Here is a 14483-nt window from a genome sequence, read left to right as displayed (position 1 = left end):
AAGAAAAGAAAATGTCAGGCTATTTGATGTTGTGTCATACTAGAGGAGTGCACTATTGGCACTGACATATATGACGTTGGTTTCCATGAGAATACTGACGTGAATGAAGACTACTTACGAGAATAAGGGTATGAAAGCGAAGATTCCACAGGCTTCAAGTAAAAGTTAGTAAAAGAAATCTGTAATTGTTGGTAGAATCCGCAGAGGTTTCTCAGTGTGTCAGCTCGGTTTAACAGAAAGCTAAAGAGAAAGAGAAGAGCGTGCTCTTGTTCCGTTAGGATTTGCTAGGCCCATGCTATCGTATTCGTCATCTGCATTGAACGTGATGAGTGGCAAGGGCCTGGAGCAGCTGGGTGCTGTCTTTTTGAGCTGCGAGCTTGTCCTGCACAAACTGCTGCATGCTCCTCGTCTTCCGTGTCCACAGTGAATAGTAGGAGAAGGCTTTGTGTTTCTCTCTCTTACCTTGTTTTTTTCCTTCTCTCTTTCTTTCTTACATGCTTCAATTATGTGTTTGAATAATTCTGTTTCCATGCAAGTATCCAACAGACTCAGATTTTTGAAGTTATTGAAAGCCCGCAGGTGACACTAACTGTAGCTACAGCAGCAGTTGCTTTAAGGGTGGATGTTGATGAAAGGAAGCAATGCTAATTGCATCATTTACATTTCCTACAGGCAAGGCACACAGTGCTCTTCTTCCAACCCTTATATGATTGCCTTTACCTGTGTGCTACACTAGGTCTGGCTACTGCAGTTATCTCACCTGGTCCTTTGGATAATGGACAACTCTTTGAAAATAAATAAATAAAAATAGTGGCATAGCCTGGATTCTTTGCTGATATCAAATAACTCGTGCTTTTCTTTTCAGAGTATATGTTTTTCCCATACATATGCTCAGGTACTTTCCAGTGGTGCCAGTATTGGGGCAAAGTCAGTGCATTGACTACTTATTATTGTAAGAGTGAAATAAGTGCGGAGAGGGGAAACTGCAAAAACCTGCATTTTTAGACTAATGAATCTGCATTCTACCGATCTGGGTACAAAGTCCAGACCATCCCATTCAAAGAGGGGTTGTAACAGAAGCTCTGTCACTGCTAATGTATAAACGTGCATCTGCCACACATTCTTATTTCTAGCATACCCGCTATTTAAAGCTGCCTTACTGCTCTGAGCTGAGCGTTACCTGTAGGTACTTGCAGCTGTGAAGCATAGGAAGGTTGTTCAGTTTTCTGACTGTGAAGAAGGATGTGGTTTCTGCTGGTGAAATTATAAGGACACCTGTTCCCTGGAAAACAGACTGAAGCCACTGGCTCTTTTTGTTCAGTGCAGGGGATAATCATCATTAGTTGTGGATGCAGGTCAATGTTGATGCAAACCAGGCTGAAGTCAATAAGTCATTACCAATCCCATGAGAGTCTTAGTCCCATTAGAAAGCATTATTTAAGCAGCCTATCCTACAGGATATAGCAGAACAGAAAATACACTAAGAATTCTCTATTGTTTTATATTTATAATTGTAAGTACTTGTTCAAGACTTGAATGTTGACCCTGCGGTCCCCGGTCTGTTTCTAGTGGACAGGGCTGTGAGTATAAACAGGCACTGCGGCAGCTGGCACTAATAGTCGTGCTTGGCAGTCTCGGCAGAGAGGAGAAGGAATGCGAATGAGCTAAGACACTGAACAGCTTTCTCACTGGGGATGTTGTGCCTCGTGGATGGGTTTCAGGTGTGCTGCTTACGGCAGCTTCTTCTTTCTGGACCTGTAGACTGTCAAGTTCAAAGAAGCGCTGTTAGACATCGGTTTAAGTCACTGTTTTGGTGCTTGGCTAGACAGGATGCATGACGAGAGCGCAAGTAAATGCTTTTCTGTAATTCATCTTTCTGGCTGATTTGCAGCCCCCTTGTTGCTGTTGTTGAGACAACTTTTAAGCACCCCAAAGTGTTTATTTTTTTGGTTAATTCCATTTCTCAAGAAAGTACTAGGAAAATATAATGATGAGAGCACTAACCTACAGGCAAAGTTACATGCATGCACAGTGCTGTAACAAGTGGAGGAAAACTTGTTACAGGTAGAAGCGAAGTCTCAAAATGCGCAAATAAGACTTGCAAATGACAAATTATCAAAATTTCTTGTAACAGAGCATCAGTAATGTAGCACTGGTAGATTGTTTTGGTCATTTTGTATGTAAATGTAACATGCTTTTTAACCTTTTTTTTTTTTTAAACTTTGTAGGGACCTGAGCTGATGAATAAATATGTTGGTGAGTCTGAACGAGCAGTGAGAGAGGTGAGAAAGGGCAAGCTATACATAATGTTATATGTTAAGCTTTCTTGGCAAATTCTTCTCTGCTTAGACGTTACCTTTAAAGTTTCCAGAAAGACTCCTAGTTTAAGTTTAAAAAAGAAAAGAAAAAAGCAAAAGGGATATTTTGTGTTGGTTAACTTCCTCCTGCATTGGCCTAGTGATGAATGTCAAATCTGGGATCCAGGTAGCAGCTTTCACTATAAGCCAACATCACGCAGCATCATGAATAACTTCTAAAAGGTCTGTTTTTAAAAACAAAAAAGAAAGATGACAAGGCTTATGTCTGTTCTGTGATGCTCTGTAGCCTTTGAGGTGTGCAGGGGGTGATAGCATTCTATAAAAAATTTTCCATCCCTCAAAACTGCGTATTTCATTGTTGTTTTTCTAGATCTTCAGGAAAGCCAGAGCGGTGTCTCCTTCAATTCTTTTCTTTGATGAAATAGATGCCTTGGCAGTTGAAAGGGGAAAGTAAGTAATCCTGTTACAAAAATCACAGATGCTATTTTCTGATAAATTACTCTTACATTGTGCAATCACAAGTGTATTACCTTTCTAGAATTATTTTATTAAATATATTCATTCCACATGCAGAGGGATGGTATTTGTGACTTCTACTCAAGCGTATTTAAACTTGGCATAAACAGGTAAGCTGGTGGAGTTCCTCCTTTCTCATCTCATTAGCAGGAATGATTCTACTGGTTCTCATGCCCTTTGGCTGTTTTCTGTGGTTTTAGCTTGCATTTATTTCCAGTAACTAACTCCTTTCTTTTCCCGGGGTTGTTGCACTGGCCTAATATAGTGTTTCCATCAAGCAAACAATATGATCATATGCTATATAACATGAATTTTCAGGGAGACTACTCATACGCCTAAATTTACACTTACATTTAAGCATTTCGCCAGACTGGGAAAAACTTCATGAAGTGATTTGGGAACACTTAAGTCCTTTCATGTGTGACATTAAAAAGGGATTAATGCGCTAGCAGCTAACAGTGTTTTTTTTAATATCCTGCTTTATGATGATTCCGAGAGATGTTTAGCTCGTGTCTGAAGGACGATTATAGTCGGTTTTAGTTGCTGCTATAGCATTTAAGATCTGACAGACTCTGTAAGTGCCTGTCTGTCTTGGGGGATACCTTCTTATAAAATACTCTTACTTGTTGTGAGCAAGTACTTTTTTTCTGTGTTGTTTTGCGTTAAAAACTATGAAATATGTGCAAGAAGAAAGTATTTGTCCAGTTTAAAGGCACATCTCAACTTCGTCATTTTTCTGGAAAAGAAGCTACCTCGGCCTCCATACAGATTCCTTTGTATTGCAAAAGGGCCATCTGTATCTGCAGGAAAGGATAAAAGGTGTCCTTCTGACATTTCAGTGACACAAATAAACTGTGTATGTTATGGGAGGTGGCATCATGTGCAGCATAGAGCTGCCCTGTGAAAGTGTTAAGAAGTGAACACATTTTCTGTTGAAAATGCAAAATCTGATAAAAGACGTCAGCATCCTTCTCATATGCAATGTATGCAACTGTGAAATTTGTAAACTTCCTAGAAATGCTAGCCACCCTGTGGCATGCACTGAAACACCTGCCCGCTTATCACAATCGAGAAGTTGCAAAAACGTGTGCTGGAATCAAGCCAGCAGAGGGGGTGGGGGGGGAAGAATTATCTCCCCCTGCTGCAATTCTTAATGTGTTTAGCTTTCAGAAACACCACTTCATCAAGATAAAACCTTTTGGAAGAATAAGCCATAGTGTATTTTAATCAGCCTTTTCACACAGTGCCCTAGAGGTGTTGAAGTTTGTTTGTTTGCTTGCTTTATTCTTTTAGGGAGTAAACAACCCAATTTTACCTTACCTGGAACTGTCTGTGGGGGGTAGTAGGCCTGGCACAGCTTGCTGAAGAATGTGGTATGACCTGCTGCAGTAGTGTTGTGCTAGAGACATCTGGTTTTGGAGCTTTAAAAAGAACAGGGTGGGACGCACAAATATTTCATTGTCAAATCTGAACCAGATGGGAGGTAAAATATGTAGCAGAGTTCTCATAAAATTCATCTGAAATTAAATGGTGTAGGAAACCAGACAAGGCACTTATTAGAAATGGCCTTTTTTTACAGGCTGACTTTGCACAGTAGGAATTTGCAAATGCATTAGAGATGCTAACGATTTGTGGCCTCTGGAGATCCATTTCCTGTTCTATTACTAACCATACTAAGTTTTCAAGGAAACACCTGTTTATATTGTCTCCCTGTTCCCTCTGTTGGTTGAATTAGTTTTCCCTGCTTTGGCAGTGAAAACAGCTCTGTGATACAGCTTTGTAAATGTTTTCCCGCTCAGTTTAAATCCTTGTTAGGATGCTGCGGGCTTTGTGCAGAACATGCTGCATCCCAAATCTCCGGGTAGGTAACTTCTCCTGATCCTAACAGGATGTGTCCACATACAGAGAGAAGCCTAAACTGTTAAGTTGTGAGAGTAGTTTTATGCCTAATTCAGATCTGAAATACAGATGTGAAATAACATTGAATAATTGCTAATGCTCTGCTCTTCAAAGCACTTTGCCAAGTATTCATTAACCCATTATGACTTGTTTAGAGTTGAATAACGCTTGTGGGTTTAAAATACAAATGTTTTGCTCCCAACCTTCTGTAGAGATCACTAAAGAATCCCTTATCATCAGCAGGCACATACAGACTAATAGATTTTGTAGTGAATTATAATACAGGTACATCAAGAAAGCTAAAGAATTTTCTTGTTTGCACCATTCAATATAATGTCTCCTTTGCGTCATGTAGTGGAGTCCCTGTCGCTGCACAAGCCATTGCTCCATGGCAAACACTGTAGCTGCATTCAGATGTGCCACAGTTTATTATACATTCCCAAACCGTAACTCCGTAATTGTAATACATCTAACGCTCTACCTGCTGGAACTGTCTTCTATAGCAGCTTTATTTTACAAAATGTATTTATTTACAAAATGCATTTATTAGTTACAAGAAATAATACTTTGAAGTCAGCAAAAACTATATTAATTGACATTTTTCAGTGTCAAATATTATTTCTGAAAAGATTATTTCTTATCCAGCCTGTTTAGAAGTTGCATATGTTTTATCTGTATGAATTAAACTCCTGGGTTTTTCTTCTTGTCTGTCTGCAGCCCCCTCCCAATTTTACAAGTAGGCAACAAATTAATATGTATTAATCAAAGAATTAAAAATGTTGGCTGGATACATACCAGCCTCAAAGAGAATTTACAAGAATATGATCTTGCCCCTCTGCAGAAAAATAGTTCAGTGTAAGGAGTAGTTACTCGAATGAGAAGTCTGGACATCCTTGATGCAAGAAGATGAGAGGGTGATTCTGAATGGACTTGAGTTTCCAATGTGGTAATGAAGACAGATGAAGATAACTTGAGCTGTATTCATTTCTGCATTTTGTTCTGTTACACTGTGCTTCTAGCACTCTTGGAAGATCTTTCCCTCTCTGTCTGGTTTATGTTGAGATATTAGAGGAAGTTTAGAGAGAATTGAAAATAAAAAAATTAGGGGCTGAATGGACTGACTATAAAGAAAGTAGGAGGCATTCACTATGATGGATTCTAAAGAAGAGATGATAAACCTTCAGAAGAAAAGATGGTAGAAGGTTAGAGGAGTCACAATGAGTTTTGAGTAGGAAAAATGATTGAGATAGGAAAAACTTGGGCAAATCAGAAAGGCTTTTGATAGACAAGTGAGTTATTCATATGGGAGAAGCTCCAGCAACCTACCACTTGACATCTTTCAAACAAATCTGACGTTTCACGGATTAACGTGCAGTGGGGAGCAGTCATGTATGGGGAGAGATGAACTATGTGATGCACGGAGCCTTTTCTACCACTCTGTGGTTCTAATTATTGTTTGCTTCCATGAGCGGGTTATGACCTTTTTTTTTTTTTTATTTTCTCCTTACTTTTGAAAGATGTTGTTATGACTTTTTTTAGGAGAGACTGTGCTGAAGCGAGACCTTCAGGACTGGTCCAGATACAGCAGCGCATGAGGGGGAAAGTTTGCCTCGCAGTAATCCCTTGCCCAGACAAAGCTTGAGAGGCTTTACAAATTGTACAGCCACAAAGAGTTATGGGTATTTGTTATCCCTTGGTATCCTGACCGTGTAAAACCTAATTCTTCTGGCCATTAGAGGTTGCCAAGAGGGAAATGGCTTGGTAATTAGACTTGAAAGTGATGAATGAATGTGGCTCTGTGTAAATGCAGCACAGACAGTCTGTTTGCTGAACTTAAGAAATCTCTGTGCTTTGGAAATGGGACATTGTTTATATAAGTAGGATTTTTAGGATTTTTGGGCAAGAGACATATTTGTTCCTTTTCTTGTTTTTCAGAAGCAAAGCATTTTCCTCTTTAACTGCAAATCTTTGTAATGTAAGATGGGAAATGTAGACTGATGTGAAAGACACGGGACAAAATCAGTACCTTGGATTTGGCTTGTGGAGGCCAAAACAAGTTGGTAGATGAATAACGCTAACCTTTTCAGAGTGAGGGTAGACAAAGTGAAGGGATGTTGGTATCAACCCCCTGAAACTACAATATGATGGTGCTTTTCTGCGGAGGTATGTTATCCTGTGTGCTGTGGGGGGAGCATTCCTAAGCCACATTCCTAAGCCACAATTTAAAATGCTTAGAGCCTCTGAAGGAAGTACTGTTTTCACTTTAGATAATAAAATATTTGCAGTCTTAATTTTTGAGGCCCTTAAGCTTCTAAATGAAGTAACTTTTCCATACTGTGCCACCTCTGCTTTTAACAGGGACTATGATAAATCTTCTGTTTTTAAACCAAGCTCTCTGTCTTTCTGGAATATTTTAGCACATGTTTATACCGTACAATTTTGCACATATTACACTGTCCACTTGAACTTACCGTAGCGTTTTTGTGTCTTTGCAAATTCCCTCTTGTCATGAAGGAGGTCAATGTATTGCATCCTAGCCATGAAACCTATGGGCTGGACCCTGCAGAGCAAAGTGGTATTAGATAGGATAGAGGTTCTCAGCAGAAAACTACCTTGCAAGGGTAAATTACCAGTAGTAGAGCTGGAGGAGGTATTGAAAGAAGGTGAACAAAGAATACACGGAAGAAATGGAGTTTCCTGGTGCCATACTTGTGTTGTGAGGGACCCAATTCTAGCAGCTGGCTTGACCAGGTAAGGAGCTTTGCGTTTCTGGCTTATGTTGGCACTGCTTGTCCCTGAATTAGGGAACATCAGCTGGTTCCCTGCAATATCTGAGCTGTGTTTGGGTTTATAGAGAGTTGAGGCATTCAAAACTTTTGTGACTGCTGTCTGAATTCTTTAAAGTTTTGGAATTTGATATCCAAATAGAAATATTGCCTGGGAAAAAAGCTGCATGTCCAGTGCCAGCTTTCTATTTCAGCCCTACCAAGGAGTGGTGAAAAAGTAAAGTTTTGAAATGATTTAATTGTATGGTAAAGCTTGTCATTTACTTTGGAATAGCAATTTTAACAAATAACATTACCAATAGGTTGTGCAGATATATGATAAATGTCTGCAGTCCCTTTAGTTTTAAACCAAAACTCGTTAGTGCTTCTTGTCTAGCAAGAATCCTTTATCACAATGTGTTTTACATTGGTGTTTCTTCCCTTTTGTTTAAAAAAAACAGTAATCTGTAACTTTGCCAGCCTGTATTATAATTCGGACATTTGAAGTCAGCAGAGACTTTCATTGGCATCAGTGGAAGCAGGACTGTACACCCTTTTCTTGAAGCCATTCAAGAGCATGGATAAAAGTACAGGGTTCAGAGGGGCTAATCAAATCTGTTAATGTAGATAAGCCTGTTCTGCAGTGCTTGGGAGCGCTGTGGCAAAGTTGACTGGCAGCAAGATGCTTTGGCTAAAGACATGAATTTGAGCCTCTGTCTGGATTCCTGCCAGAGACACAGTTGGAACAGATACCAGGATTAGAGGGATCAGAAGTGGGCATACATGGTGACCACTTCAATGCCCAGTATCGCGTTGGCTATGGGAAAAGGTCAGTTTACCCACGCTAAATGGGCCCAAGCAGGCTACAACTGCCTGCGGGGTTAGGGCTATAATGGTTGAAGGTCTTGTTTACTTTTTTTTAATTAAATTTTAAATTAAATACAAAGGGAACATAATTGTAATTAAAACTTATAAATGAAACTTATTCCAGATGAAAGTGAACCTCTTGTACTTAAATATTGTTATAATGAAATGAAATCCAGTCTAGTTAGTTACTTCTAGGGCTGTAATACTTCCAACTTAAACTATAGTTTCTTCCCTGGTAGACATGATTGATTACAGTTTGCAACTTGATTAATTTCCAGGAATGCGCAGAAGAGAAATACTGAGGAAAACAGAATGAAAGGAAATGGGAAGTTTATTGTGCATCAGGTGTGTGTTTGGGTTTGTTTTTTTTTAAGGCAAAGTCAGTGCTAACAGAATAGGAGAACTCTTGACGTTAGCATCCTTCCTGTTTCAGCTAGATGGTGCTAGGGCCAGATGAAAGCAAGGTCTTAAGGTCCATCTTTCATGGATGTGTGTCTGGAATTAGTTGCAGGCAGATGGAAATGGATGATGGATCACCATCTAGGTACCTGAGGATTTGGAGATGTGCTTGGGGAAAGCCCTCTGGAAGAAAGCCTGTTGATTCCAAATCCATCTCAGACTGGCTTCTTTCCTCCTCTTCTCTCCTTTCATTGCGCTTCATTTTTCTGGGCCTACTTCACTAACTCCTGGAAGCTGTAATAATAATTTTGGGCAAATGGAAGAGGCTGGTTGCATGACTCTGGAGGATAATCAGGATGTTTCTGCAGTGGTCTATAGGCCATTTGTTTCTAAGTCACCTGCTGACAGCTGAGCACCGTTTCACAAAGCTCATCTTCTCTTTAGAAGCTTGCTTAGAAGTTGGAGGCCACTCACAGAGTACTAGCAATTCTTTTCTTTTTCTTTCTATGGTTTTCTAATGTCTTAAAACCCAAACAACATGAACTGCACTTAGTCAGTGACTTGACAGTTGGCAAAACACCATCCTGGCCTGGAGGTGACCATAAAGCTAAATGTTCTGTCCAGTCTCCGAGCTTCCTAGACTTCCCCAGGTTTCGTCTGGAGATTTCCCTTCTCTAGTACTGGAATTTTGCTCTTGAGGGAACAGGGAAGATGTGAAACAATGTAGTGGGTAACAGCTGATACAGGTGCATACAGAATGTGACAGTATCTAATTGTAGGGTGCTGATGGAGGGAAGGGTTTAGGATTATCTTCCGAAGTTTTTCTGATGACACAGGCAGGAAAATTCCCTAGTATGGGGAAAGTTTCTATCTTAGCACTGACGAGTTTTTTTTTTTTGTTGGTAGGGGTTTTTTCTGTTCTCTTTTTTTTTTTTTTTAATGAATAGCCAAAATATTTAACTGATAACATACAAGATTTGCATGCTGTATATCTCTCCTAGACTTTTTAATAACATCCAAGCCTGTAATATCTGTAGTGATGCTGCAGTTATTATTATTTTTGTGGTAATGCTATTGGAGTAGATTACTTTTTTTTTTTCTAATGCTGTGGAAAACCTTGAACTGCCAAAGCTATATTTCACCAGAGTTTGTGAGGGAAGGAAATAAAACAGTGTGACAGTTAATTACGATCACGGCAGTTGGACTGAAAAGATGGACTTGGCAGGTGCTCCGTGCTGACAGGTTACCCCTGCAAAGCCCTGACAGAAATGTCAGACTCAATAAAAATCCTTCAGACTGTGCGAGCAAGGCGACTCTTGCGTGGGAGTGTGCTGGCAGGGGGCTCCGGTATTTCAGGAACCTTTTACCTCGGTAGTTTGTGGAGGAGTGGAGAGTCCTGCCAGAAAAGTCTATTTCAACCTATATTAATTTTTTGATACCAACCATTTTGTCATGTCAATGAGTTTTACATTTGTTTTGATATGAAATTATTTCCAGAGATTCCAGTGAAAGAAGTATTTGAGAGGATAGCACGTCCTAGTATAGGACGTGCACGTTGATAGTATTCAAGAGGATAGTATTTTTAAAACCCATAAATTTTGATTATGATTGCTATTCTTTTGCTACGGGGAAAAAAATAATAAAGGCAGCTTTTATCTGTATGTAAATCTTGCCTGATACGACACTTTCGAAGAGGAGGTGGGCTGTGCTCCTTTCTCACAAAACTTGTGTTATACATTTCAGCTGCGTGGTGATTAATCCCTCTGCAGTAATTTATCCTGGATACTTCTCCTGAGGTCTGCCTCTTCAACCTCGCAGATCTGCCCGAGGTGGGGTCATCTGTGCAGAAATGGGGCTTTTCAGCAGAGGGGCCCTCCCGGGCTTCGTTCTGCTTTTGTAGCTTCACAGTTGCTGTGAATTTAAGAGCGCTCAAAATGTTATTGTGTGACTCTCTCCTGCATTCCCACATCTACAGTTTAGCACTGTAACTAAATTAAGGTCCTGATTCTGAAACTCAGGTGTTCAGACAGGCTTCAATGCCATTGAAGTCAGTGGTGGGATGAAGAGTCGCTGGTTCTCCTTTATAGGATTTAAATGGTGATTGAGATTTAAATATATTTTCCACTGAAAATTACATCTGGTGTTCTGAAAAAATATTTCATTCTATTGGCTTTGGAAGTGTTCTAGGTTGTCAGATGATTCAAGTATACGTTTGCATTAGCTCGCAGGGGTGATGCTTACCAAATCTCATCATGAGGTGAAACCGTACTGACTGCATTCTCTGACTGGTTTTAGTTTTCAAATATTAAAAAATCTCTTAGATGGGGGGGGGGGCGGGGGGAGGGAAGAAGAAAAGAAAGTTAAATAAGTAAAAATGTACAAAACTGCAAGTCAGTTGCTGTCAAAAAATGCCTATAGCAAGAAGGGTAACAGATTTAAATATCTGGTGATTTCATATGTCTGGTTATATCTGGAAACCAAATCTCCTTGTCTTGAAGAACTATATAAGCTAGTGAACTTTAGGTACTCTGGGGTGCAGTGCTAGAATCAGGCTGCAGTTGCTTTTATATCCTCAGGAAGAAGTATAAGAGTGGCTTAATATGTTCAAGGGGAAATGCTGGTTTGAATCACAGAGATCTGAATCCAGCTGGTTAGAATGTTTGTTGGATAAGGCCAAAGGAGATAAGAAAAAGAAAAGGTGCTATATTGAATTTGGAGCTGGGGCTCAGAGTCTCTCAGTTCCATCAGACAAGGCCAGAATTAATTTAGGTTAATTGTGAGGCTTTGGTACAATGTAGAATGCATGTTTTATTCCGTCAAAATGTGTATTGGAAGTGCCATTAGCTAAAATAAAATCCCAAGAACGGGTTTTGTTTTCCATATTCACCTTCAATACTCTGCTTTAATCCACGGATAGTCTTACCTGACAAGCTTTTGCCATTCAGGAAGCTTCTCTGATGGGTAAGTGAAGTGCCTGCGCAGGAGCGCATGTGTTCTTGGTCTGGGACTGGTGGGACACTTGCAGGATTAGCTCAAATGTCACATAGGGGAGGATATCTGGCTCTAACTAACGTAAGAAACTAGTAAGCAAACACATTTTTTGCCTTTAAAACTCCTTCACTGAAGATTTTAAAGAAAGAGGGGTTGGCAAAAAGATTAGAATAACACATAGTCTACAGACTGATGTATTTCATTAGGGCAATACAAGAGACTACTTGAAATTCTCAGGCCCTTGTGGAGCAGCCAGACTCCTCTTTGCTCACACGTTTTTTTATTTTGAAGCTCAGGGTATTTCTGGTTGGGGCACGGCTCTTACATACACGCACCCATGCACACATGGTGCTGCGTGGATTACATGAGCGGCTTAATTCGGACTGCCTGGATTTGCAGGCGGCGTGTTGACAGGAAATTAGTTGTACCAGGACGTGCCTTTTGAGGACTATTTCCATGCAGTTGCGATGATGACATCAACGTGCGGAGGTTAGGTAGAGGGGGGGGCAGAGACAGCCCCTTGGCTGGAAGTTGGTTTTGGCAGTGCCTCCGTGGGACCGGAGGGTTAATCATAACTTGTTTCTCTGGCTGCCGTTTGCGTCAAAAGTCCGGGCAGCCTTAATGAACGTTGCCTGTGTTAATTTGAAACCCTTGCTGGGAAATCATGGGAAAAATGGAAAAACGCATACTTCCATGTCACCCTTCAGATTAACAGTTCGGGCAGCGCTAGAGCTCTCAGGGCGCATGGTGCGGCTCCGGTGCAGCCCCCAGCAGCTGGTAAAGCGATCTCTCGCTGTAAACCTGTGCCTGCCTGGGGTTTTTATAGAGTATCCTGTTAAGCCAGAAGCTAATTAGCTGTAGACTCTGTGCTAAAAATGGTGCATCATATGACAGCTTGGTGAACTTTGTAAATAAAAGCACTGAAATTGGAAATTCCTGGTGTCATAGGTCCCAGACACCTCTTCATTTGATACTGTTTATATTATTCATAGCTTCTGTGTGTGTGGTTTTAAATTATTTTTTTTTACTCCACTTTTAACAGTTAATAATAAAGCCGCTAATAATGCACTGGTATCCCCCTTCATTGTTGCGGTGGTATTATGCCATCAGTGATTGTTTAACTGCAGTTTTCTGATTATGCCCTAATTGCATGAAAGTCTTTGCAATGTACATTCCCCTGTAACAGTGGGGATTTTCTTTAAAATAAACACTTCTTTATTTTTTTTTTTTCAGTCTGAAGCTTGTAAGAGAAATGTTTATGTTGGGGAAAGATGTAATATCCGTTCTAGCCACCTCTCTTCAAAACCAAATATTTCGTTCTTTCTTTAAAAAAAAAAAAAAAGTTTAGCATCTCCCCCAGAGTCTTCTAGCTTCAGATCATCTCGTATAATGTTAACATTTTGGTCCCAGTATTACAATTATTTTTTCCTTTGCTTAGCTTTTTCTTGTGTGCAGTCTATTGGGTATAAAGTCGAGTAAATGTGAAACCTATGCAAGATGGGAGGCCTGAATCCCTACTGAGACTAGCTTATGTTACAAAGTTGATTTTAATTTCCTTTAAGCTCTGGGTCCTTCGAAAATCTTTACTATCCTTGTCCAACACCTGAAGTGTTTTATCATGTTCAGCCCTCTATAAGTCAATGGGGCCATGACCCAGGAGTATGTTAGAAACACTCTAATATCGCTTGGGAATTTCTAATGTGGCTGCAGCAAACCGAAAAGCCGACGACCAGCTAACCCAAGTCCCTTTTCTAATATTTCTTAGCAACCTAAATATTCTGCTAGCCAACACTTATTATAGCTCCTCAAAGATGTTTTCCAGACTAGGTCTGATAAGTTAACTGTTTTACACTGGAAGATTACAGAACCAGTTGCAGAATAGGAAAGTTAGAGAATTTATTTGAAGGAGATCTGTACAGCGGCGATGGGGTCATTCCTGTTGCTTTGGCTCTGGGACATTTAGGAAGCACAGTGGTTGCAGGTGTGCTGGTAATGGGTGGCTGTGCTGCAGCAATATTTGTGTATAATAACTATGCAACTATATGTGTGTATTCTCTATCTCTTGGAAATAATTGGAGCGCTTATACTTTAAAATCTGATATTTATTTTTGGAAACCAGCGTTTGGCAGGATAGTTGTACTGTGGTTGTGTGTGTAGGTGCCTATATATCGTAGAATCATGTATCTGTATAAACATTTAAGAGTATTTTTGGAAAAGGACTTTCAAAAAATTGAGGTTAAAAAATTATCTTAATCCTATGTAGATTTGGGGTGACAGTAGAAAAATGTATGTTGCAGGAAGAAACCTGGCCTCATTTTAAGTACTAGACTTCTTTTCACTTCTTAGTGTCAAGTTAGAGGGATCCAGAAGAATTGGAGAGATAATTTTTTTAAAATTGTATTGAAAATGGCCTGTTTAAGGGTAGAGAGATGAAGCCCTCCCGTGTGCAGTGGAGAGGGGGACAGCCCTGGAAGAGCAGTCCCGTTGGTGAAGGAGGACGTGCGTGTGAGCGTGCCCGTCCACAAGTGAAGGTTGTGTCGAAAACAGCGAGGCTTTTGGTGTGCGCCAAGAAACAGGGCTCCCAGTTTTTGGCAAAGGAGGATAAACCCAACATTTTCAGTGCTCTCTGACAGTCCCCAGCCTCTTTCCCCATCTTGCTTCGGCTCCCCTGCCCCAGCTCAGCAGAGGGAACTTTTGGGACAAGCAGCTGCCTGTGCTCCCGCTGGCC

General features: G+C 40.3%; 1 protein-coding gene across 2 annotated transcripts in view; it reads left to right on the top strand.

The window, feature by feature from the left end:
- Positions 1-14483, top strand: part of AFG2A (AFG2 AAA ATPase homolog A) — a 195263-nt gene that overhangs the window by 44947 nt on the left and 135833 nt on the right. For both annotated transcript variants that reach the window (XM_074589101.1, XM_074589100.1), the window contains 2 exons: positions 2229-2282; positions 2689-2768. In XM_074589101.1, the coding sequence (XP_074445202.1) occupies positions 2229-2282; positions 2689-2768 (134 nt within the window). The remainder of the gene's footprint in view (positions 1-2228; positions 2283-2688; positions 2769-14483) is intronic.

The sequence above is a fragment of the Larus michahellis genome, chromosome 5, assembly GCF_964199755.1.
Source record: "Larus michahellis chromosome 5, bLarMic1.1, whole genome shotgun sequence".
In the NCBI taxonomy this organism is placed as follows: Eukaryota; Metazoa; Chordata; class Aves; order Charadriiformes; family Laridae; genus Larus; species Larus michahellis.
The sequence above is the reverse complement of the archived record's forward strand: the minus strand, read 5'-3'. Positions and strand labels throughout refer to the sequence as shown.